This window comes from Podarcis tiliguerta (genome assembly GCF_965153285.1).
Source record: "Podarcis tiliguerta genome assembly, chromosome: 9".
Taxonomy (NCBI): domain Eukaryota; kingdom Metazoa; phylum Chordata; class Lepidosauria; order Squamata; family Lacertidae; genus Podarcis; species Podarcis tiliguerta.
In genome coordinates, this window is record NC_139542.1 from 2,826,482 (window position 1) to 2,849,736 (window position 23,255).

Consider the following 23,255-nt stretch of genomic DNA (forward strand, 5'->3'; position numbering starts at 1 on the left):
CAGCTCAGTTCCCGACAAAGAGGAAAGCAGACAGCGTATCTGCTAAATAAGTCTTCTGGGAAAACAACTTTGTCAGTGGCTAAATTCCTTTTCCTGGCACTCAGGTGTCGGAAGCGTATTATTGAATGCCTTGATGTGGGTTATCTGTGAGAGGTCTAGTATTGTGGCCCTACTTTATTTATGTACCCCCATGATGTTATAGATTATATTTATTGTGTAATGTTTTATTTCTGACTATCGGTCACATAAAGGAAATTGATTGATTGACTATCCCAGCCAACCCACTTCACCACAGATTTGAAGATGGTCTGAATATCTTCAGAGCAGAGATCCTTGACTTGAAGTGGTGCCTTGTGCAAGGAGAATACAAAGCAATTATTATACCAAATTAATTTATTGGAAGTACAGAAGCTGGTTTTGACCGAACTCTCCCACGCTTCATTTTCTTGGAGGTTCAAATCTTTGAGGTTGCAAATTAAGGTCTCTTTTTCCAGACTTGAGGAAACAGGACTGCTAAGGTGCTTTCAGCTGTTGATGGCAGAGAGTTGAGCACTTCCATGTCCCAATTCCATAATCTGGATTGCTGATTTTTTTAAGGGGGAGACTGATCCATTGCTTTTAGCATAGAGACCACAGAATCCAGTTTTATCAAGGTTTTACTGTATACCATCTTTTATCAGGCATCTTCTTACATATCCACCGTTTTTCTACATTGCAGGGGATGTTTTCCCAACATTTAGTTGTTCTGGAACAATGTGATTTTAATATGACACAGGGTTCTTCTTTTATTTTGTCAGGCTGACCATGCATCCAATAACTGAAAGCAAAAGGCAGCAGTCAGAAATCCATCAACTGAAAATAATTAATGCAAGCTGGATGTCTACTTTTTTCTAGCATTAATGAGATATTCAGCTCAGTTCTGTCTCACTCTTGCTTTCTACCTCAAGATTGCCAGCTACTCATAATTGTAGTGCATTGTTTGTATTTTTCAGATTTTGTCCATCAGCAGAAAAGAAAAGTATTATGGGGGGTAGTTTCCCTCTCTATTGTTTCCTCCTGCAAGTTCTTTCTCACACAAAATGGCAAAGAATGAGTGCATTGCTTGGAATACACAATGCTATGCTCAGGAAACTGCAATCAAGTCCATCTGCTTATTTAAGAATTTTACAATCCTATATTTCAACCCCAACATTTTCAAAACAGCTTGTTACTCCTGGCTCCATCTGAAAAAAGTGAGGTTTTTTTGGAAAGAGTCAGAGAAACTGAGGTCCACTGACTCTGAATATTTTGAACTTGCTTCTCCATCATACCTATTATTAATCTGTCACCCGTGAATTCCCGACAAAGTTTCTACAATACGAAAAGTAAAGAATTTTTGTTCACACTTACGTGTTTACTACATTTGGGCCATGATGCCATTTCCATTTCCCATTCTCATGATGGAGTCCAATCCAGGAATCTTCATGTGCAAATTCTGTTTCTTTTTCTAGAAACTCCTGCAGAAAGCACAACCAGAGTCTTTCCTAGAAATGAGGAACCAGAACCCCCTTTCAAATTATTTCCAGACAATGTATCTTCTCTGGAAGACAAGAGGCTCCTCCAGATTTTCAACAGGAGTGAAATGTGAATTGACAGTATGAAGTTGCGCCACAGAGATGGGCTCTGCCTCCTACACCTTGCAACTAAATCAAGGATGGGCAAACCTCAACCCAAGGGCAAAACTCAGCCTGACATGGGTTTCAATTTAGGAACCATTGCTTCACAGCCCAGAAGGCCAGCCCCCGACTTCTAGAATACTAAAGTTCAGTTTAAGAACCCCACACAACTTGCTAAAAACATGGTAACAGTAAAAACTCAGCTAGAGAAGGAACAGAAGGATAATCAGTCAGCCTAGAATCTGAACCCTTAAGCTGAGTGCACACAGGAGAGTACTCTCTCAAGATGCCAAGGATCGTCAGAGTCCTTTACTCTGTGAGGTTGGGTACTCCTTTCATCATTAGATCCTGTCTCTTAACGACAGAGCTTGCAATATCCAGCAAGCCCTTCCAGCAAGCCCTTTCTCCCGCCTTTCTTGACTCACCACTGGGCCTGCAAATCCCAGATCCTCTTCTGTGCCTTTTGCTGGCCTAAAACCTCCTCATTTGTGGGGACTGATACAATTTAAAGACTGCCTCTCTAGTTCCATGCCTGATGCTTTCCACCTGCTTTACTTGTACATTTCTTAATAGATACTACCTCCCCTGCTAGAAAAAAAAGCAAAACAAGCACCCAGTACTCTCCCTTCACTAGATCACAATTCATTCAAGAGTGCCCCATGACATTTTTCTGCTCGTGGAGAAAGAGGGGGAAGTAAGATGTTCATGCACTAGTATGTGGAGGCTGCCAGAGAACTTTTATAGGCACCCAAAGGACTTAAAATCAATTAATTTCAAGAGAGTGTCAGGAATGTGGGCCCCCCAGAGCGCAGTGGAAGAGTCAGCCTCGTAAATTGAGCTGAGCAAAAAGCTGACTCTGCAGATGGGAGCTGTCTGTCTGATTTTAGAAAGAACAGCCTGGTTCCCCTCCTTTCCAGGGAAGAAGCCGTTAGCTCCCAAGGAGAGGAAGAGTGGGAAGTCGGCCAAAGCGTTGCCATGCAACCACCAGATAAGCCAGTGTTGGAGGCTGAGTCTTCTGGGGAAGAGCCAGCCCTGCAGTCCTCAAACGAGGAGATTGGAGAAGATCAGAGAGCAACAGAAGGAAAGGAGATGAAAGGAAGGATTTCGGTGTTCTTCCTGTTGGGCAAGGGACAATGAGTCAGACTGAGCAACTAAGGTTAATGAGAGCAGACAGAACACCATTCTCTGGACGTGTGTGTGTGTGTGTTTGTATATAAACTTATATAAAACTGATGGAGAGTCCTTTCTGCTTATCAGGCTGCTTGCCTGCTAGAGATCATTATAGCGAGTTTCCTGGTGTTGTACTCACCTCCACACGAACATCTTCAACAAATGTCAGCCAGGACTTTTCCTCCTCACAAAACTCTTTTGCACCGAACCATGACTTTCTTCGAACTTCAAACAAATAGAGAAGCCCAGCATGTGGCATCCACTTTAGACGAAATTTTCTAATAAGGTCCTCTTTCAACCCAGCAAGGAATTCACAGGGAAAAGAGAGGGGGCAGAATTTGAGAGATGCCAAGTTGAAAGTGCACACACTCACACATACACACACAAACACTCGAAGTGAATTACATAATGATATTTCATTACCATCCAGTACAATTTACTAACGTAACAGGATAGCCAGCCTTCTGCCCTCTGAAATGTTTGTTTCTGTAATGAACATATTTAGAGGCTAGTTTCAATGAAAAGGTGTCATTCATTCCCTCCCTATTACCATCTTCGCATTCACCAATTGATTTGCAAATAAATTTCTCATTCATTTATCTAGACAGCCTATTAGAAAGCTATATACTAGGTGTGCACTAAAATGGGTACCATCCTTACTAATTTTCACTGTCAAATGTGCATCACCGAGGTACTCAGGTGTGTCTCATGACATAAAACCCACAACAATTAGAGTTCACTTATAGTCTCAATTTAGTGGGATTTTCTGACTCCTAACCTAACAATGAAATCCCTTCCCTGATACACCTCTGTCTTCTCCCAAACTTACATGATAGTGGAACAGCAGCATAAAGGTCTCTCATTCCCACTCACACCTGAAGTACTGCAACAGCAGCATCCCAGGTGCAAGGGGACCTGGTAAAGGTGAAGGGACCGCTGACCATTAGGTCCAGTCACGGACGACTCTGGGGTTGCAGTGCTCATTTCACTTTACTGGCTGAGGGAGCCGTCGTACAGCTTCCGGGTCATGTGGCCAGCATGACTAAGCCACTTCTGGTGAACCAGAGGAGCGCACGGAAACGCTGTTTACCTTCCCGCCGGAGCGGTACCTATTTATCTACTTGCACTTTGACATGCTTTCGAACTGCTAGGTTGGCAGGAGTAGGGACCGAGCAACGGGAGCTCACCCTCTCACGGGGATTTGAACCGCCGACCTTCTGATCGGCAAGCCCTAGGCTCTGTGTTAAAAACATAAACACCTGCTGGATCAGTAAAGAACCCATGTATTCCAACATCCTGTTCTCACAGTGGCCCATTGGAACTCTTGGAAGTAGGATCTGAGCACAACAGCACTCTCAGTTGATTTGCAGTGGTAGTGGTGATGAAGAAATATGATCTCAACACTAAATCTGGAAGGGTCCTGGCTCACCTTATATTGGGGGTGAGACATTCTTGTATCCCAAATTCCCACAATTCCAACCAATTTCCACCATTAATTAGGAAGTCATTCAAGAAGGAGCTCATCAACTTGCAGAGCCACAAAAATCCAAAGGCACAAGGTTCTTCACATCTGAATTTTTTCCTGGATTGTGAAGGTCTGAATTGCTCAATCAGTTTTATCAAAGTAGTGTGTGAGAGGCAGAGGGCAGCTGGGCCCCTGAACCTTCAAGAGCTGTGCAGACAAACGAATTTCAATACTTCAGTATCATTGTCTCAAAGGAACTTACCAATTGCAACTTGAACTTCATACACTTTGAGGTTCCATGCAACCAATTCATCTGCCAACTTCTGTGCTCCACGAAATATTTCAGAATCTAAAAGGTTTGAACAATTCAAGTCAGTGGTAATGCAAACATCCATCTATGTATATAAAAAAGTCATTTTCCAAAATCTGATGTACAATCACATTCTAGCGTGAAAAAAAGAAGCAGAACCCTGCTATGGAGCCTAGATAGGAGGAGTCCTGGTTCTCAGTGTCTGGTATGACCAAGGTTTACTCCACCCTTGCCCCAATTGGGTCAGCTGTTAACATCGATTTCCTTTCTACTGAGGGATATTGGTATACTGATGGTAAAACTTGTCCTATCTCCTGGAGAAGGCCATTTTGTGGCTTGACCTTCACGGTTCTTGAAAGGGAGTGGGTTGTGTGTCTTCTTTGTGAAGAGCACACAAGGACACACTGGACGGAGATTGCCCTATTCAAGTGGAATTTTCAGTGTACGAGCTCCATATACATATCCCTTTACCGTTTTGCTAGTACTGAGTAAAGGTTCAAGCTTCCCCAAAGGTAACTTAGGTCCCCAAAGTAGTGTTCATGGTGCCAGCAATAGATATGCGCTTTCTGCAACTGAAAATGTTCTCGGGCAAGTTCTCCACATTCAAACTTACAGTTTGCTGCAAGATGTTCAGTACACAAAATTCTCAAATTGAATGTCATAGGATTAAATAAATGTTTTAGAAAAGCCATGAGAATATTGAGTTGGAACCTCAACTGAGGAGATGCCAGAGGTTAGCGGTGGGACCCATGTTGTACATTTACACAAGTCCAGCCTCCAGTGTTCCAAAGTACATGGCTGAAACTGGCATCACTTGGCAATGTTCACTTGCCTGCTTCTCAAAATAGCCAAACAGAATGATTTGCGTGGGACCAATGCTAGAATTAAGCCATTTAATGTGGTCTGAGTAACAACAATTTCCATTTTATTAAATCAGTTCTATGCATGTCGATTACGTAGCTATTAACCATCTTATCAATAAATTCAAAATAAAAGTGGGGAATAGCTTGACACGAAGGGTGAGCACTTTTCAGAAGAATAGTGATACAGTGGTACCTCTGGTTACGTACTTAATTCGTTCCGGAGGTCCGTTCTTAACCTGAAACTGTTCTTAATCTGAAGCACCACTTTAGCTAATGGGGCCTCCTGCTGCCGCCACACGATTTCGGTTCTCATCCTGAAGCAAAGTTCTTAACCCAAGGTACTATTTCTGGGTTAGCGGAGTCTGTAACCTGAAGCGTATGTAACCTGAAGCGTATGTAACCCGAGGTACCACTGTACTGGAGACTTGCACAGAGACTTGCAGGACCTGGGGGCAAAATATAATTTTGGAGGCTAAGCTGTGCTATTCCCGTGGAGTTATGGGGCATCCAGGAGACATTAATCAGGAAAGCCTTCCTCCTCAACTGAAGGGGAGTGTCATGGGCAGAGGAGAGGGACGATGGAATTAAAGCCGCTTTTCCTCCTTACAGGGCAAAGGTAAACGTGCCCACGACCATTTGGTCCAGTTGTGGACGACTCTGGGGTTGTGGTGCTCATCTTGCTTTACTGGCCGAGGGAGCTGGCGTACAGCTTCCGGGTCATGTGGCCAGCATGACTAAGTCGCTTCTGGCAAACCAGTGCAGCGCACGGAAATGCCGTTTACCTTCCCGCTGGAGTGGTACCTATTTATCTACTTGCACTTTGACGTGCTTTCGAACTGCTAGGTTGGCAGGAGCAGGGACCGAGCAACGGGAGCTCACCCTCTCACAGGGATTCAAACTGCCAACCTTCTGATCAGCAAGCCGTAGGCTCTGTGGTTTAGACCACAGTGCCACCCAATTATAACTGGTTTAGGAGATCAACAGTTGTTTGGGAATACTTACTGCACATTGGCCTTCCCTTTGAACTAAGAACTTAAAGTCTTAAGCTGGAATTGATAAAATGGGTCTAATATAAACCCACACTTCATGTCTTACATTCTTATTTCTAATCACCTTACACCATGTATGATACTGTAGCACATGGGAACTGCACACACATGGTGCAGAAATTAAGATGGGCAACTCAACATAGAATTTTAGGACTTTCTGGTGCATGAGTCAGTTTGTAAGCATGTTGAGTCTTCTCTTACAACGATAGGTTTTTCAATATTAAAATTGTCCATGCAGTACCTCAATTCCTACCCCCGCATGGGTTTTGTTTCTTCTGGGATTTGCAAATTCACTATTATTATAGTTATATTTATTTGTATCTCACTTTCCCCCCAGACTGGGACTCAAGGAAGTTTACAGATAAAAAAAATGCAAAATGCAGATAAAATAGAAAAGCTAAAATCATAGCAAAGTCAACCATTAAAAAGTTATTAAACATTAATAAAAACAAAATAACATAAAAAACAAATATTTTAAAAAACATCACACTGCCAGCCCTTTCCTTAAAAAACAGCCAGTTCCTAGAGGCCTGTTCGAAGGGCAACAAGGAGGTAATCCAGCTTTCCTAGCCAGTCCCATAGCAAAGCCAACCAATTCTGGGAAATCATAACAAAATGGACAGATATACAAAGGAACTGGGTGATGATTGGTTCTGATTTAACAGGTCCAGGCTCCCGCAGACACAGGCTCCCAACTCTGCATATTTTGAAAGTGGTTGTTTGTGGGAAGAGGGGCATTTTCAGAGGACCAGTGTTGGAGGAAAGGTGGGCTCTTCATTCTTCCTCCACTCCCCAGCTACTTCCCCCTCTCTACATAAGAGACTGGAAATAAGTTCTACTGTGGGGCAATACCCCTTGATGGGGTGTATGGCTGGGGAGCAGTGTTCATGAATATACTGATGGAAACTTATCGCTTACCATTCTTGTTCTGAAGGGATGGTTCCCTTTTTATCATAAAGTCTCTGATAGTTTTCATTGCTCTCTTTTCTAAATGCATTTTGTTCCGCTCGTAGATATCTAGAAGGGATTAAAGAGAAAAAGAAATGGTTGTCTGGGCATGAGTGTGCTACACCCCTCCCCACCAAAAAAAATAATTGCTTGGAATGATTTTTGAATCAAGACTCCCTGTGCCTTCACTGTGAAACCTGCTTTTTGTGTTTTTTTAAAAATAATATTTATTAAAAAAAATTATAGCTACAGAAAAAAAGAAAAAAAGAAAAGGACAGTATAAAAAAAGAAAAAAGTTAAGAGATAATACATCAAAAATAAAAGAAAAAAAACACAATACATCAACACACCAAGAAAAAGCAAAAACATTTAAAAACACATCCATTTTCCATATCTTTATCTTTCAATGACTTATTTTCTCGACCTCCTCCCACCTCCCATTTTTGTATTCCAGTTAATAATTAAATCAGCAAATCCTTTCCATCTTTCACTGCTTTCTATCGTTTAATTGTCTTAATTTATTTTAACCTTATCTTACCATCAAAATCTTAAAATTTATCTATACTTAAATCCTTATCATATTTCTACTAAAGTCATATAATTTCATTCCACCATTTCCCAACATTCCTTAATTATGCTATATTACTCTGAATAAAATTTTAAAAATTTCCAATCTTCTTCCACCGTCTCTTCTCCCTGGTCTCGGAGAAACCTGCTTTTTGTATGACAGTCATAGTTTCTAGCAGGCGATCTGCAGTCTTATATACCAGGTGAACTGGTTCTCCCAGCCCTGCTGAATCCATTGTGATTTGATGTCCTCCTTGGGATATAGTTATGCAAAGATCATGGGCACATTGGGTGATGACATCATAACTCACTAGGGATTCAACACCTTCCTCCCATTTTATCTTGCCAGTGGAAAAGGCTTTCTGCCACCACATGAGCAGGAAGGAACAAGGCGGACAGACTGCAGACCCGTATTCCCAGGAGGGGGCACAGCCAGCAAATGTGATAAACAGAGATCCACTGTACAACTTAGGAGAGTCGCTTTAAGAGAAGGAATCTCTCATTCAGCAGACAAAGATTAGAAGGAATAGGAGCAGAGAATGGCACGCATGGAGAGAGATCTCTGCAGGATGCTCCAAAATGTTGTCCTTCCAATGGCAGGTGAAGACTTTCTTATCTCAACAGACTTTTAGGAACTGACTGCTTTGAACGAAAGGGTTGGTGCTGTGATGTTTTTCTTGTAGTTGTTATTTTTAATAGTTCTTTATATATATTATTTTAATTCCATTAGTGCTTAATTGCTGCTTGGTAATGATCGTATCTATGTTTTTAGCTTTCTCTCTTTTATCTGTTGTAATAATAATAATAATAATAATAATAATAATAATAATATTTTTGTTATTTATACCCCACCCATCTGTCTGGGTTTTTCCAGGAACTCTGGGCAGCTTCCATCACATACAAACACAATAAAACATCAAACATTAAAAATATCCTGATACAGGGCTGCCTTCAGATGTCTTCTAAAAAGTCAGGTAGTTGTTTATTTCCTGATGGGAGGGCGTTGCACAGGGCGGGTGCCACCACTGAGGAGGCCCTCTGCCTGGTTCCCTGTAACCTCACTTCTCACAGGGAGGGAACTGCCAGAAGGCCCTCAGAGCTGGACTTCAGTGTCCAGACTGAACGATGGGGGTGGAGATGCTCCTTCAGGTATACTGAGCCAAGGTCGTTTAGGGTTTTAAAGATCAGCGCCAACACTTTGAATTGTGCTCGGAAATGTACTGGGAGCCAGTGAAGATCCTTTAGGACCCGTGTTATATGGTCCTGGCGGTTACTGTTGGCTGTGTTGAGTCCCCGTCTGGGGGAAAGGCAGGATATAAACAAACAAACAAATAAATAAATAAAGTTGGCCTATGAAGTCTCTGGATTATTCAGGGACAAGAAACAGAAGCATTTGTTTCAATGGGTGAGATTCAACCACTTCCTTACCTCACACACTGGGAGGTAAAATGGATTAACTGAGGCTGGATAATGCCCCCACTTTTGAAAGTGTTCTTCAAAATGATGTAAAGCCAACCAGGATAACTCTATAGCCCCCCCCCCCCAGTTGAACTTACACAGATTAATTACTCCAACTGCAGCACAAAACAGGACCAGGCACAGCACCACCGCAGTAGTTGCAGCAAGGGAAGGTACAGAGCACTCTGTTATGGACTGCAAAAGTGCAGCGAATTTTCCTTGAAGTGCAAAAAGAAATAAAATTATGCTTTAACAATCACGTATGAACATCCCGCCATTATCCCATTAAGGTATGGTTCATTTTGCTGTGTTTTTGGAATTCTTGTTAACGCATAAAGCTATTAACATATATACAAGAAAATAAGGTGAGACGGAGCACATACTTTGACTATGGAATTTACTCCCACAAGGAGTAGTGATGCCCATCAACCTGGGTGGCTTTTAAAGAAGGTTAGACAGACTCATGGAGGTGAGGTTGACCAATGGCTACCAGCTACAGTGGCTATGTTCTGCATTCGCTGTTAGAGGCAATATGCCTGTTGTTTATTGAGTTTGATCTCTTCCAATAAATCTCCTCGGACAGATTTATTGTTTTATGGCGCCCGGCACACTTCCTCTGCGCGGGCCTCTGTAGGTCGTAAAATCATCAGCAGAATTAGTGCAGCGGTGTGCGTGTGATAAGGGAAGAATCCCGAGACGTCAGCTTCTGTTTCTTAAAGTTATTTATTGCTCCAAAAACATGTATGTACACAGATCAGAACCCATCTGATTGCAACTGCATTTTCTTGCTCCCTTCTCCTGGAGCTGAGCAGTTCAACTAACTGCTTTTGATTCCCACAGAACACAGACAGCATATCAGGCTGTTCACGTCACATCCTGCCTGGTAAGCTCTTCCCCTCAGCTCCGAGGCACAGCAGATTAACTCTTTACTGCTCTCAACAATGCCTCTCAAAACCCATTGCTTGGTATTGCAAATAAGGACTACGCTGTTGTATTCAGGTCCAGCTTGCAGGCTTCCTGTAGGCATCCGTTTGGCCACTGTGAGAACAGGGTGTTGGACTACATGAGCCTTTTGCCTGACCCAATGGAGCTTTAAAACACAATCTATATCAAATAAATCTATAAATTGTTAGTGGTGTTTTCTAAATATGTAAGTTGTCTCTTAAGGAGTCTGCACTAAATAAACAACTAAGACATTCCAAACATCAGAACACACACACTATCCTTTCTTATAACAATCTGAAACAAAGATGCAGACTTGGGAACAAAAGATTATATGAACAGCACCTCAATAAGTAGTCCCCAGTGGAAGCCACCAGAGCATGGCCTTGGCACCAGTTGGGCTCACCATAAAGAGGTCCAAGAAGTCCCTCCTCATACATAGCTTTAGCTTCTCCCCAGGAGTGGTCCATTCTGCTTTGCCACCTGAGGCAAAATGGGAAGGTGGCACTATGTTTGCATGCCATCGACCCCACCTTACAGCTCCTGTTGAAGTCTGGCTTAGCAGGGTCATGCAGCTTCTGGGGTCTGGCAAGATCTCACAAGAGCCCCATGAGATCGGACAGAGGCCTTGCGTGATCTTCACAAGATCCTGGTGAGGCCACACGAGACATGAGGTCTTCAGGCGATTTCATAGAGCTCTCACCCCGAAACCACCTCTACCACTTCTCCAGTGATGGAGGAGCATGTGCCCATTAGATTCTACAGCCTGAGGCAGTTTGCCTCATGGATGGGTCGCCCCTGCTTCTCCCGCTCCACTCTGTGATGGAGCATTCAGGCCACACTTAAATGACCACACCTGCCAAGTTTTCTTTTCCCTGCCATAGGGATCTCAGGATAAGCAAGCCAAAGCTGGCTTTCTAAGCCTGTCTCCCTTGTCAACTGTCAGGCTAAGTGAATGGAAAAGTCTTTCTTGCCTGCCATTTCTTTCTGTCTGAGGTTCCCTGTTTAAATAAGTAGTGAGGAGAGAACATAGGCTGAAGCTTGGTGCTTCACACCACCGCTGCCATAGCCAGCAGAGGACGTTGGACTCAAACCTTGGTTGGTTGGTTTGACTAAGTGAGCCTGTTGGGTTGACAGAGCACTGCTAGCTTTTCTCCAGCCCTCCCTACCATGACTGGTCACAGATGCTTCCTGTTGCTCTCCCACTTTTCCTTTCCAGTTTGCTCCTTGTCTAAGCTATGAACCACTTCTGTGTGTGCTGCATACATACCCTTTTTAGGTGGTGGTTTTCGTCTGCGTTTTAGTCTTGTTCTGGATGCCACACTGGATCTAGAAGAGACATTTGATCTAGAAGCCACATTGGATCTGGAAGCCACATTCGATCTGGAAGCCACATTCGATCTAGAAGCCACACTGGTTTTTGAAGCTGCATTGTGGTGTTGGATCACATAATATGTAATTTATTAGAACATCAGCTCGTAAAAAAGGGAATAGAAAAGGCGCTGTGTACTGGGAGCTAAACCCCAGAAGGGTAAGCTCCTCCAAGACTTGAGATGTCTTCACCAAACTCTGCATGAGGTTTCCTGGGGTGAGGTTGGGTGTCTGTCAGGGATTGGCTGGTTGAGGAAGAGTGGGGGCAGCCAGTAGTCCAGGAGGCACCTGAGTGGGGAGGGGACTTTGACCCAGGTTCAGGCTGGTGGGACAGGGAGGAATCAGCAACAGAAAGTGAGGGTGAAGGGGAGATGCTTGAGGTAGCCACAGAAAGAAGGGTCGAGAAAAGGCTAGAACAATTAAGAGAAGCCGAGTCAAAGCAAAAAAACGCATGGAGGGAGGTGTAAATAAGGAAGAGAGAGGATGGAACTTTAGCTTCTGCAACTGCCTTGCTTAGCTGATTTATGTGCAGTGCGCTGTCTCCTTGGTTACTGAGCAATAAAGTTAATTACGGCCAAGCTGTTCCGGTTTCTGCTTACAGCGTTGGACCCCAGATGGAAGGGCTTTTCTGGCAGCCTGACAGGGCCTCACCACGAGTGCCATTTTGAATCAAATGTGGCTTTGGCATGACTTCACCCAATTGATGGCACAATGGGTCCAAACTCATATATTACAGTATCCATTTAAAAAACCACAACATTCTGAGATCCCAGGCAGCATCAAGCACTACCTGCTAGTAAGGTATAAAAGGCTATTTAAATGCATCATTAATCAAGCTGAATAAAGATACGACTATATGAATCTAGGACTAAATGTCAGTTCATATGTGCTGACGATGGAGTAACAAAGTAAAATATAAATCATCAAATGATTGTTTCAATTAATGAACAGTATGGTTCATTTATTTTATTAAATTTAATAAAATGTCAGAAGGTGGAAAAAAGGCAGGCGCTCAACCTGAGAGTAGTGTTGCCCAGAGATAAATCTCTGCTCTGTCCCTCAATTTCACACTCATGGTAGAAGGAAGGAAAGGAAACAGGAATCAGAAGGACAGAAGGAAGGCTCAGAGGTGAGTAGAATAACTTTGCCTTCCTGTATTGCTCTGAAGAGGAAATAACAGTGGGAAAAACCTACCTTCCGTGAATGTCAGGCCTCCCACCATTTTAACTGCTCATGCGGATTGGCACCTTATGTCATCCTGTGTTCGGAACCATATGACAGAGTAGACAGTTAGCACAACTTCTATCAAATAATTTAGTAGTCAAAGACAAATCAGAATAACAACATACAAAAACTTGCCTCTTCTTGTTGACAAGATCTTTTTCTTGGCTTCCATCTTATCTTCTCATGTTGAGTGTTGTCTCATCCTGGAGTTCTTCTGTGTGACCATTTAATGGAGTAAACTATTAAAACAATGTCTTGAGACAAAGGTACCATTTACAGAGCAGTCACACCATGCTATTCATACAAGGGAGCTGGCATGAAAAACTTGCGTGCATCCAACCAACCCTCACTTTGCTTTCAAACATGGAGTCGCCTATTCCCTGGAGAACTACAGGAATCTCCTCATCTCCCACTAGAATAGGGCAACTGGGGCCTTCCGAGTTCTAGCTCAGTGACAGAGCACATACTTCATTCAGAAGGCCCTGATACAATCTGCAGCATCTCCCATCATAAGGAGCTCCAGCAGTAGGTCTGGGAAAGACCTATTTTTGCCAGAGATCCTGGGCAGCTGTTGCCAGTTGGCTAGATAGCACATGGGGCAAGACAACCAATGGCCTTAGAAAAAGGCAGCTGATTATGAATGATTTGTTCCCCCCACTTTGGATACCGTGGTGCCTCACTGAATCCTTTATCTTCTCTCCGCCTCAGCTTTTTCCTGCAGATGTTCCTTCCTTCAACGGCTTCAACCACCTTCCACTTTGATGCAGAACATTCCAGAACTCTTCTCATTCTGCTCCTTCCTGATTGGGACTGGCAGCAGCCAATCAGCATTCCACAAATAGCAGAAGTCACTTATTCTACTTTCAAGGCACTCTCACACATGAAAGGGCTGCTCATGAATATCTTTGGAACACTATGAAATGCAAAATGTTCACTTGCCGCAACCTGCTGGGGAATCTCTTCATTGTGTTCCATCATGCTGCTCTTGGAAATCTGCAGTCTTTTGAATGCTACTGGACTACAATTCCCATCATCCATTTCCATTGTCCATGCTAATTTTGTTTGATGGGTGTTCATAGAATTGTAGAGTTGGAAGGGAAACCAAAGTCCATCTAGTTCAACCCTGTGCAATGAAGGAATCTCAACTAAAGCATCCATGACAGATGGCCATCCAACCTCTGCTTAAAAACCTCCAATGAAGGTGAGTCCACAACCTTCCGAGGCACCACTCCAAGTAGAGATTCCCCGTTCTGGACTTATTTGGATCAATCTGGAATCTGTGGTGACGTGGGCTGGCTCTGATACTTTGAAACCACCTCAGAGCCTTGGGAGGGTTTATGACATCTTTTGATACATTTTTGTAAATTGCTCCATCCCCAGGTTTTGCCCCACATTAAAGCCTCCCATTACCTGCCATGATCTTTCCTTAGGGAACAGGATGTGGAGAGAATTGCTGGTTTGGTATTATCCAAAACAACAGACTTAGACCAGGAGGAGGAGGATCATTGTTCTGACCAAACAATGCTGACTCTTCCTGGTAATGGTGCGAGCATTGTCCTCTCCTCTGAGGACAAACACGGTGGTGTAGAGGTGAATTCTTACCACACTGGTTTTTTGTTTTTAAAATCATATAAGGCTCCAACCATTGTGTGAAATAATCCATGGCAACCCAAATATAATGGTTGCCAGTCCCTGTTTCAGGCAAGATCCCCAGTACACCCACCATCACCCGCTCCACTGGAGCGCCCACCAGGAATTGCTGCATCAGGGTCCTTCTTTGCTGTGCACACATCACATCTTCAGCATCTGGGCTAAGCCACCAAGAGGTTGCATGCCACCCTGAATTGCTACAAGGTGGTAGCAAGATTCCAGAGAGTTTTAGGCAGTTACTCAGGGATGTGTTTCCATTGGGAGAGACAAGACTCAGGGAAGACTGTCATGTCTTTAAGAAAGATGGTTTATTGTACACATATTTACACCAGGGTGTTGAAAGAAAACTGTATAAAAATGATTTATACAAAAACGAGCAAAAATGTAAAAATATATACCAGGTATTTGATGGAAAGGCCAAGAGGAGGAAGGGTCATTTTATCACATATGGTGGTACTGTAAAAAGTTGAAGGACTTTTGGAAAATTATAACGAATTGAAAAGGAAGTTTAAATTAATAATCCCTAAAAAAACCCCAACAACCCCAAAGCCTTTTTAGTAGGAATAATGGGGACATAGGTCCCAAGAAAGCTGAGTAGTTTATTTATGTATGTGGCAACAGCAGCTAGAAGTTTGTATGCACAGAAGTGGAAAGAGAAAAAATTACTAACCAAGGAAGAATGGCTTATGAAATGGATGGAATATGCTGAAATTGTGAAATTAACTGCCAAATTAAGAGGACATAATGACAAAGTGTTTAAGGAAGAATGGAGACCCTGGATGGGTTACCTTTCAAAATATCACCAATAGATGAAGTTGCAGGCAGGATTTAAAAATATAAGCAGTGGATTAATGAAAGATTTAACGGTAGCGGGGTTTAGAGAATAAAAATACATGTGTTGTAAAGCAGCTAATGAAAAGGAGTCAAAAAATGAACATCAGGAATGGATGGGAGGGAAGTCAGGAAGCAAATTTGTATGTTAAAAAATTGTATATGATGACCAATGCTTTAGAATATTGTTGGAGACTTAATAAAAATGATATAAAAAAGACGCAGCAGAGACTGACATGCATTTGAGAAATATGATTTATTTGACACATATTAACACCAGGGTGTAGATGGAGGGAGTGCAGAGGTTATAGCATGCACATCTCAAGAGTGACTTGTTCCCCACAGCAGTGCAGCATCAGATTGCAAGACAGCTCCTTGCCGCTGTCCCAGCCTGCCTTCAGCCAACCTTCCAAGAGGCTTCTGCCCTCCAGTTCCCATATGAAGTTCTGGCCCCTCCTTTCTCCTTCCCAAGAACCTTTGTTAAGCAGCCCCTTCCCTTCTCCAAATCTCTCAGTTTTAAAAGGGATACGTTTTTCCTATTTAGCATCACGCTCTCGTCATGCTCTTGGCAACCCCTGTTGTGCACAGACCCAAGGGTGTTTCTTTGACATTTTGATGACTGACACTGTTTCATAATAGCTTGCACTCAATTAGCCTGGCCAGAACTTCAGGCCAGGCTAGTTTGCATAGGCTAAACCCAGGAATTTCTGTGTTTGGCACAGTTCAGGAGACCTGCTGCAGCCTGTATTTCCCCCTCAATGTCCCCAATATTACCTGAATTCCACCATTTCTAACATTCACTAACTCTAGACCTGTAACATTATACAAAATTAATTTATTGGAAGTACAGAAGCCAGTTAGGACTGAATTCTTCCATGTGGTCCAAGTTTTTGAGGTTGCAAAATAAGATCTCTTCTTCCAGTTCTGAGGAAGGAATACTGACAAGGTGCTTTTGATTGTTGACAGCAGAGGGTTGAGCTCTCCCATGCCCTGATTCCATAACCCGGACAGCTGACTTTTAAAAGCGGGGATGGATCCACTGTGATCTGTTTTTAGCATAGAGCTCATGCAATCCAGTTTCATCAAGGGTTTAACGTGTACCACCTTTTATCAGGCATCTTCTTACATATCCATCTTTTTTGTCTATCACAGGGAATGTTTTCCCAGCATTTTTGGGGAGTAGAGCAATGTGCTTTTAGGATGGTGCAGCGTTTGTTATCTAAATCATGCGGCATACCTGCCTTCCAGTAACTGAAAATAAAAGGCAGCACCAGAAATAAGTGAATCAAAAGTAATAAATCCACACTGGATATTTACTTTATTTAGGAATGTTAAGGAAATGTTCAGCTCAGTTCTCTCACACTCCTGTTTTCTGTCTCAGGGTTGCCACCTACTCATAACTGCAATGCATAGATTTATTTTTTTATTTTTTTAAAAAGATTCTGTCCACCAGCAGAAAATATATTATGGAGGAAGTTTCTTTTTGCCACTGTGAGCTGTCTCTCACAGTATACACCCCACGGTACATTATCTGATGTCTTTTTCACACTATATAATTTTATTGTATTTTATTTCTCACAGTTATATTGCAATTAGTGCAGAAGGCATCCCCCTACTAAAGAGCAGGTAATAAATTGTAGAATAAAACAAAACACCCCCATTTGATACACGAGAATTGGGTGGTGGATTGGGGGAAAGGCACTCATTTTGTTAAGCCTCATGGAAATTTAACTCTAGAGATGAATAGGATGTCTCATTAAAGGAAAGCCACAGAACCACAACAAAACCCAATCAATTTTTTCTTTTTTTAAAAAAACAAACAACTTCATGATAACAAACATTCTAATATATTTTTTGGGGGGGATAGTTGGAGCAGAAAAATTAAACAAGGCCTGAAAAGCAGATGAGAAGGCAGGTTGGAAAAACTGTTGCTTAAAATACTACTCTAGCAATGAAGCTCAGCAGCGGTGCGTCCCCCTCCTGCACCCAGGGTGCTTAGGCATGTGATCTGCCACTGTAAGCCCAGTTCAGCTTTTGCAAGTGGTGCTGGGCTTGCAGGAAGGGTGCTGTGAACTGTTGCATCCTTCTCATGGTGCCCTTCAATTGGAGGGTGGCTGAGAAGGATGCAACAGGCCTGCACCCTGGTCCCTGTGAGCCCAGCGCTATGGACTTACTTGCAGGGTCCAGGGTGCATGCCTGTTGCCTCCTTCTCAGTTGCCAACAGAAGGACGCAACAGGCCACAATGCCCTCCCTGAACAATGCCCTTCAGAAAAGCATCACTGAGCTTGCAGGGCCAGGGCACATCCTGTTGTGTCCTTCTCAACTGCTCTCCAGCTGGAGGGCACTGAGAAGGACTCAACTGCTCATGATGAGGCAGGGTGCCATGGTGTCCCCCCCCCAAAAAAAAATTGTGTCTGGGGTGACAGTCCCCTCATCCTCCCTACACACTACACCACTGATGAACCTCATTTGGTGGAGCCAGAAAAAATGGATAGCAGAGCAACAACCAATGATAGACAGAGCCAACTAATCCTTCTTTTGTTCCCATTATCCTTTCTGTTGAGCTCTATGGTGGCAACATTGAGTCCAAGTAGGCATGGGGCTGACAGCCATTGCAACCCTCTGGACTGTTTGTAAATAAGGTGGTAATGACGGTTCCCCCATGGCTGGCTTGCTAAAGATGAGATAACAAAACTATCAAGACTTTTTAAATACTCAAGATCACTGCATGTCAACTTTTGATTGAAATGGACTAGAGATGGTTGTTTGCCTTCTACTAAACTCCTATGGAGCTCAAAAAGAAACATAAAACCACAGCCTGTGTGAATTCCTGATGCAGGTAAAGCAGAACAAGTGTGCTCAGAGATGAATGCCTAACAAAGTTTCTACAATACAATAAGCAGAGAAATTTTGTTTACACTCACGTGGTTCCAACATTAATACCGTTATACCATTGCCATTTCCCATCCTTATAAGGGAGACCAATCCACGAGTCTTGATGTGCAGTATTGGTTTCTCTTTCTAGAAACTCCTGCAAAGAGCACAATCAGAAGGTCTTTCCTAGGAATGAGGAACCAGAATCCTCTTTCAAATCAATTTCAGATTACATATCTTTCTTAGGAGGAAAACAGGCTCTTCCAGTGGTGAAACAAACGTGAACTGTGCATGGGCAGGAGAATGTTTCATCACAGAAACAAGCTTGGTTTCTTTTCCCACCTACATGTGCTCATTTGAATGTCTGATGAAAGGAATAATGGGGGGGACGACGACTCAAAACAAATGGTATCAATTAGTTAATGAAACCGTCAGAGGTGAATTAATTCAGGTTGGGCACCTATGTACTTACAGTGGTACCTCGGGTTACATACACTTCAGGTTACATACACTTCATGTTACAGACTCCGCTAACCCAGAAATAGTACCTCGGGTTAAGAACTTTGCTTCAGGATGAGAACAGAAATCGTGCTCTGGCCCCATTAGCTAAAGTGGTGCTTCAGGTTAAGAACAGTTTCAGGTTAAGAATGGACCTCTAGAACAAATTAAGTACTTAACCCAAGGTACCACTGTATTAACATCCCCCCCCCTCTTTCATTTCTCATACCAGGAGGTGTAAGGAAATTGACATTGTACTATGTCCAGTCTGCAACTCAAAACACATTCTAGCAAAGTGCCCAGCAATCTGATACTTTTAGCTTGGTTCATAAACTCTGCAGTAGGATTTTGATTATTTGAAGTATTGAAGGGAAGATTGCAGTAGAAAAACACAGGCTAAACTTCCCTTCCAAGCCAAGGCCTCACCTGGGATAGAGGTATTAACATGAGAAAAGTTGTTGATGGCCCATCTAAGAGGAATCTTGGGCCTGGGCAGACAGAAGGTGGCCAAGGTAACTGGGTGTGAAGTGACGGGAAAAGAAAGTCTTTAGTAAGGTGTGCTGGGAAGAATAAAGAAGAGAAGAAAGACTGGAATCAGGGCTCCACGGCTGTGGGATACAAACCCCTTTTGAAATGACTATGCTGTAGGATCTGGACTCCATGCAGACTGAAGGTGTAAACAGGTAAATAAATCATATTTCTTAAAGCTACGGCAGTCTCTGCTGTGTCTCAGTTCTCTAAAGGAACACAGACCCTGGGTGAGTGCTGGGAACCTACTGAGATCTTGCTGTTGAGGTTTGTGAGAAACCTTTGAAGTGGACAATTAGTGAGTTGGCAAGAAGCCAAGTTAAGCAAGAGTATGTGAGAAGGTTTGCTTGGAGACAGGGAAGCTTAGCAGCAGATGATGCTTGGGTAAAAGTTTTCCCTTATAAGCAGCATGACACAGTAGTTTGGTGTTGGAGTTCAGAGGTTGGCGTGTAGAGTTTGAATTGAGTCTGTGCATATAGTAACTTGTACAAAGCTGTGCTATACTCTGTATATAATAAAAGCAAATACAAATCAAGTTACTGTTCAGCACATTATGTTCCTAAGTTGTCATCCTGGACTACACAGACTATGCAGCCGGTAGCAGAGAGTTTTGGTTGAGGTCCATCAACACTTGCCACCGCTCGGCAGAGAGTGGGGGTGGCACCCAACTTTTGTAACACTATTTTAAAAAATAAACACCCCCCAAATCTCCAGAACTTTTTGATTATTGGAGCACAGTTTATATAATTTTGCCCCGTGATTTTTTTCTGCTTGTGGAGGAAAGGAGTAGGAAGTAGTTGAGATGCTACAGAAGTTTCATAAGAACCCAAAAGACATAAAACAATCAAATTGTGAAGGAATAGTCTTGGTGTTCATGTATTCCAGTGTTCTGCTCACCTCCTCTTCAAGACTTCCAATAGTAATCAGCATGGATTTTTCATCCTCACAAGCTGTTATTGCTTTGTGCCACGGCTTTGTTCTGTCTTCAAATAAATATAAGACTTCCTTGTACGGCACCCATTGCTGACGAAGCTTGTCGCTAATATCCTCTTTGAAACAAGCCGGGAATTTGCAGTGAAAAGAGAAGGGAGGGAAATAGGGAAATAAGAGAAGCCAAACTGAAGGTATCTCTCTCTCTCTGTTTACAAACACACACACACACACACCCATTATGTACTTCTATTATAAGGTAAAGGTAAAGGGACCCCTGACCATTTGGTCCAGTCGTGCCCGACTCTGGGGTTGCGGCTCTCATCTCGCTTTATTGGTCGAGGGAGCCAGCGTACAGCTTCCGGGTCATGTGGCCAGCAGGACTAAGCCGCTTCTGGAGAACCAGAGCAGCACACGGAAATGCCGTTTACCTTCCCGCCAGAGTGGTACCTATTTATTTACTTGCACTTTGACGTGCTTTCAAACTGCTAGGTTGGCAGGAGCAGGGACCGAGCAACAGGAGCTCACCCCATCGCGGGGAATCAAACCGCCGACCTTCTGATCGGCAAGTCCTAGGCTCTGTGGTTTAGACCACAGCACCACCCGTGTCCCACTCCTATTATAATCCATCATAATTTATTGAAACGACTGGATAGCCAACCCTCTAGAACGTTTGTCCGTATAATGAAAACATTTAGGCTCGTTTCATGGAGAAGTGTCTGTGAAGGGATTCCAACAGACTAGCACTGCCCTCTTGATCCAGTTGAGCCACCGTGGTGCTGAGAAATGGAAGGTGGAAGCAGATAACCATGATTCTCCAGCATCACCGTCTCAAAGAAACTTACCAATTTCATCTTCTATTTCAGTCACATTGATGATCAAGTCAACCAGTTTGTCTGCTAACTTCTGAGTTTCACGAAATATTTCAGCATCTAAAAGGTTTGAATAATTCAAGCCAGTGGGATCTCAAACATCCATCAATGTATATTAAAAGCCACTTTCCAAAAATCCAGTGAACGGTCACATTCTAGCATGAAAAGAAGAACAAGAAGAAGCAGAACCCAAATATAGGACCCAGAAAGAACAGTCCTGATTTTCAGCATCTGGCATCATCGACGGGAAAGAGCAGGCTTAACCCAAATCATGTCCTCATGTGAATAAAATAAAAGCCTAAGCTTGTAGGTTCCATTTCTTATGGGACCTGCAGGTTCACTCCCTAGTTTTTCTTGAGTTTCACAGCAAAACCAATCACAAGTGATTTCATACCAAAACAGACAAGCATATAAAGAGTATGTGTTATGCTTGAGTCTGATTTATCAGATCTAAACTACATCTTTTCAGCAAACGCAAGGTTCTCTGTTCTGGCTGAATACTATGAATGAAGGGATAGCATTTCCAGAAAGAAAGTAGTAGATGATAAAAGGGTGTTTAATTTTTCTTCCACCTACTGCAGTGCATCCAGTTCCCTGCATTTCCCCCCTCCCTGCTGAGAATAAGTTCTTATGGGAGAAGCAGCCTCATATAACCAACATGAAGTATAATTAATACATGAAGGGGTTAACACCATAGAATAAGCTTTCCTGCCAGGCTTAGCTAGGTCACTTTCCCTCACCTTGGGATGAAGCTAATCAAGGCCTTTGTTTACTTTCAGTCTACCCAAGAAGCTCAGCATGTGAACAGTTTTTGAGCTGGTTGTTGCAGCCCAGACCGCAGGGCTCTTACAAGTCATTCTTGTGTTCTTATACCAATAATTTAAGAACTTCCACTACTGTAACTTAAGCCAAGTTTACTGCCTGTGTTTTCTGGCTGATGTATGGAAAAGCACATGAACCCAGAGGTGAAGCAACCTGCTCCGGTACTGGAAGAAGCGCTCGTCCCGGGGTGTGTGGCGTGTATCCCTAGGGTCATGGCACACGTCCTAGGGGGCATGGCACGCCACCCGCGGAGGCGTGGCGTGCATCCTTGGGGGTGACTGGCACGTCATGGGGATTGCCGCCAATCGGGGGTCAGCATTTTGTCACCCCTTTTGGAATGGCACCCAGGGCGAGCCGCCTCCCCCCCAACCTCGGAATGCCTCTGCATGAACCTGACCTTTGAGGGGTTTGTAAGTAAATCAATTTTTAACTTACCAAATGTTGGGTCTTTTTCTATGCTAGGAGAAGGCATGAAGTTTGGAAGGGCATATTTTAAAAGCCTCAGAGCCTGTCTTTCCATGCTTTACTCTGCTGCATATTTTGTGGTTTTAAATCTCCGCTGGGGTTCTCTCACCAAAGTGTCGTTGCCCCAAACCTGGATCTTTGCATCCAGGGAATTCTCCTTTTTAAACCTTTTTTTCCTTGTCACAAACAGTTTTGCTGTAGGGTGATATCCCTGGGTTGGGCAGGGGGGAGGCGTGGTCTTGAATGCACAGACTGAAACCCATTGCTTACCATTCTTGCCTTTGAGAGAGGGTTCCCTTTTTATCATAAAATCCTTAATGTTCTTAAATGCTTTTACTACAGCAGATGACTTTCCTGATCCCTGAATATCTAGAAATGAGTTAAGAATAAAAGAAATTGTATTCTAACACACTTGTCTGGGCATGGCTGAACCCCCACTCTGGAATTTCTGAGACTGGTTTTGAATCAAGGCTCCCCATTCCTTAGCTATGGAACCTGCTTTCCTTGTAGGGAAGTCATATTTTCTGGCATGAAATCTATGCTTTTGTATACTGCATGAACTGCTTCCCCCAACCCTGCCTACTAAATCCATTGTGTCCTACCTAGAATGCGGTTCTGCAAGCATCATGGGCACACTGGGTAATGACATAATAACTGACGAGGGATGTGATGTACCTGCATTTTTAGGAGACACTGCCAGCACAGGCAAAGCCACTTTATCCCCTCCATACATAGTGGGGTGTGTGTGTGTGTGTGTAAAAT

General features: G+C 43.2%; 1 protein-coding gene across 12 annotated transcripts in view; it reads right to left on the minus strand.

Moving 5' to 3' along the window:
* Positions 1-375: 375 nt before the first annotated feature.
* The window catches only part of LOC310657659 (CD209 antigen-like protein 2), a 28,451-nt gene continuing 5,571 nt past the window's right edge, over positions 376-23,255 (minus strand). For 5 of the 12 annotated variants that reach the window (XM_083398663.1, XM_083398668.1, XM_083398674.1 and 2 more), the window contains 5 exons: positions 22,764-22,862; positions 21,180-21,266; positions 20,302-20,453; positions 18,429-18,535; positions 16,319-16,754 (listed from right to left, as the gene is read on the minus strand). In XM_083398663.1, the coding sequence (XP_083254789.1) occupies positions 16,586-16,754; positions 18,429-18,535; positions 20,302-20,453; positions 21,180-21,266; positions 22,764-22,862 (614 nt within the window). In that variant the 3' untranslated portion in view covers positions 16,319-16,585. Of the gene's footprint in view, positions 818-1,389; positions 1,524-2,964; positions 3,117-4,552; positions 4,640-7,430; positions 7,530-9,583; positions 9,704-11,697; positions 11,854-12,992; positions 13,057-16,318; positions 16,755-18,428; positions 18,536-20,301; positions 20,454-21,179; positions 21,267-22,763; positions 22,863-23,255 lie in introns of those variants that run through there. The other 7 variants (XM_083398670.1, XM_083398671.1, XM_083398672.1 and 4 more) reach the window with 3 other exon arrangements.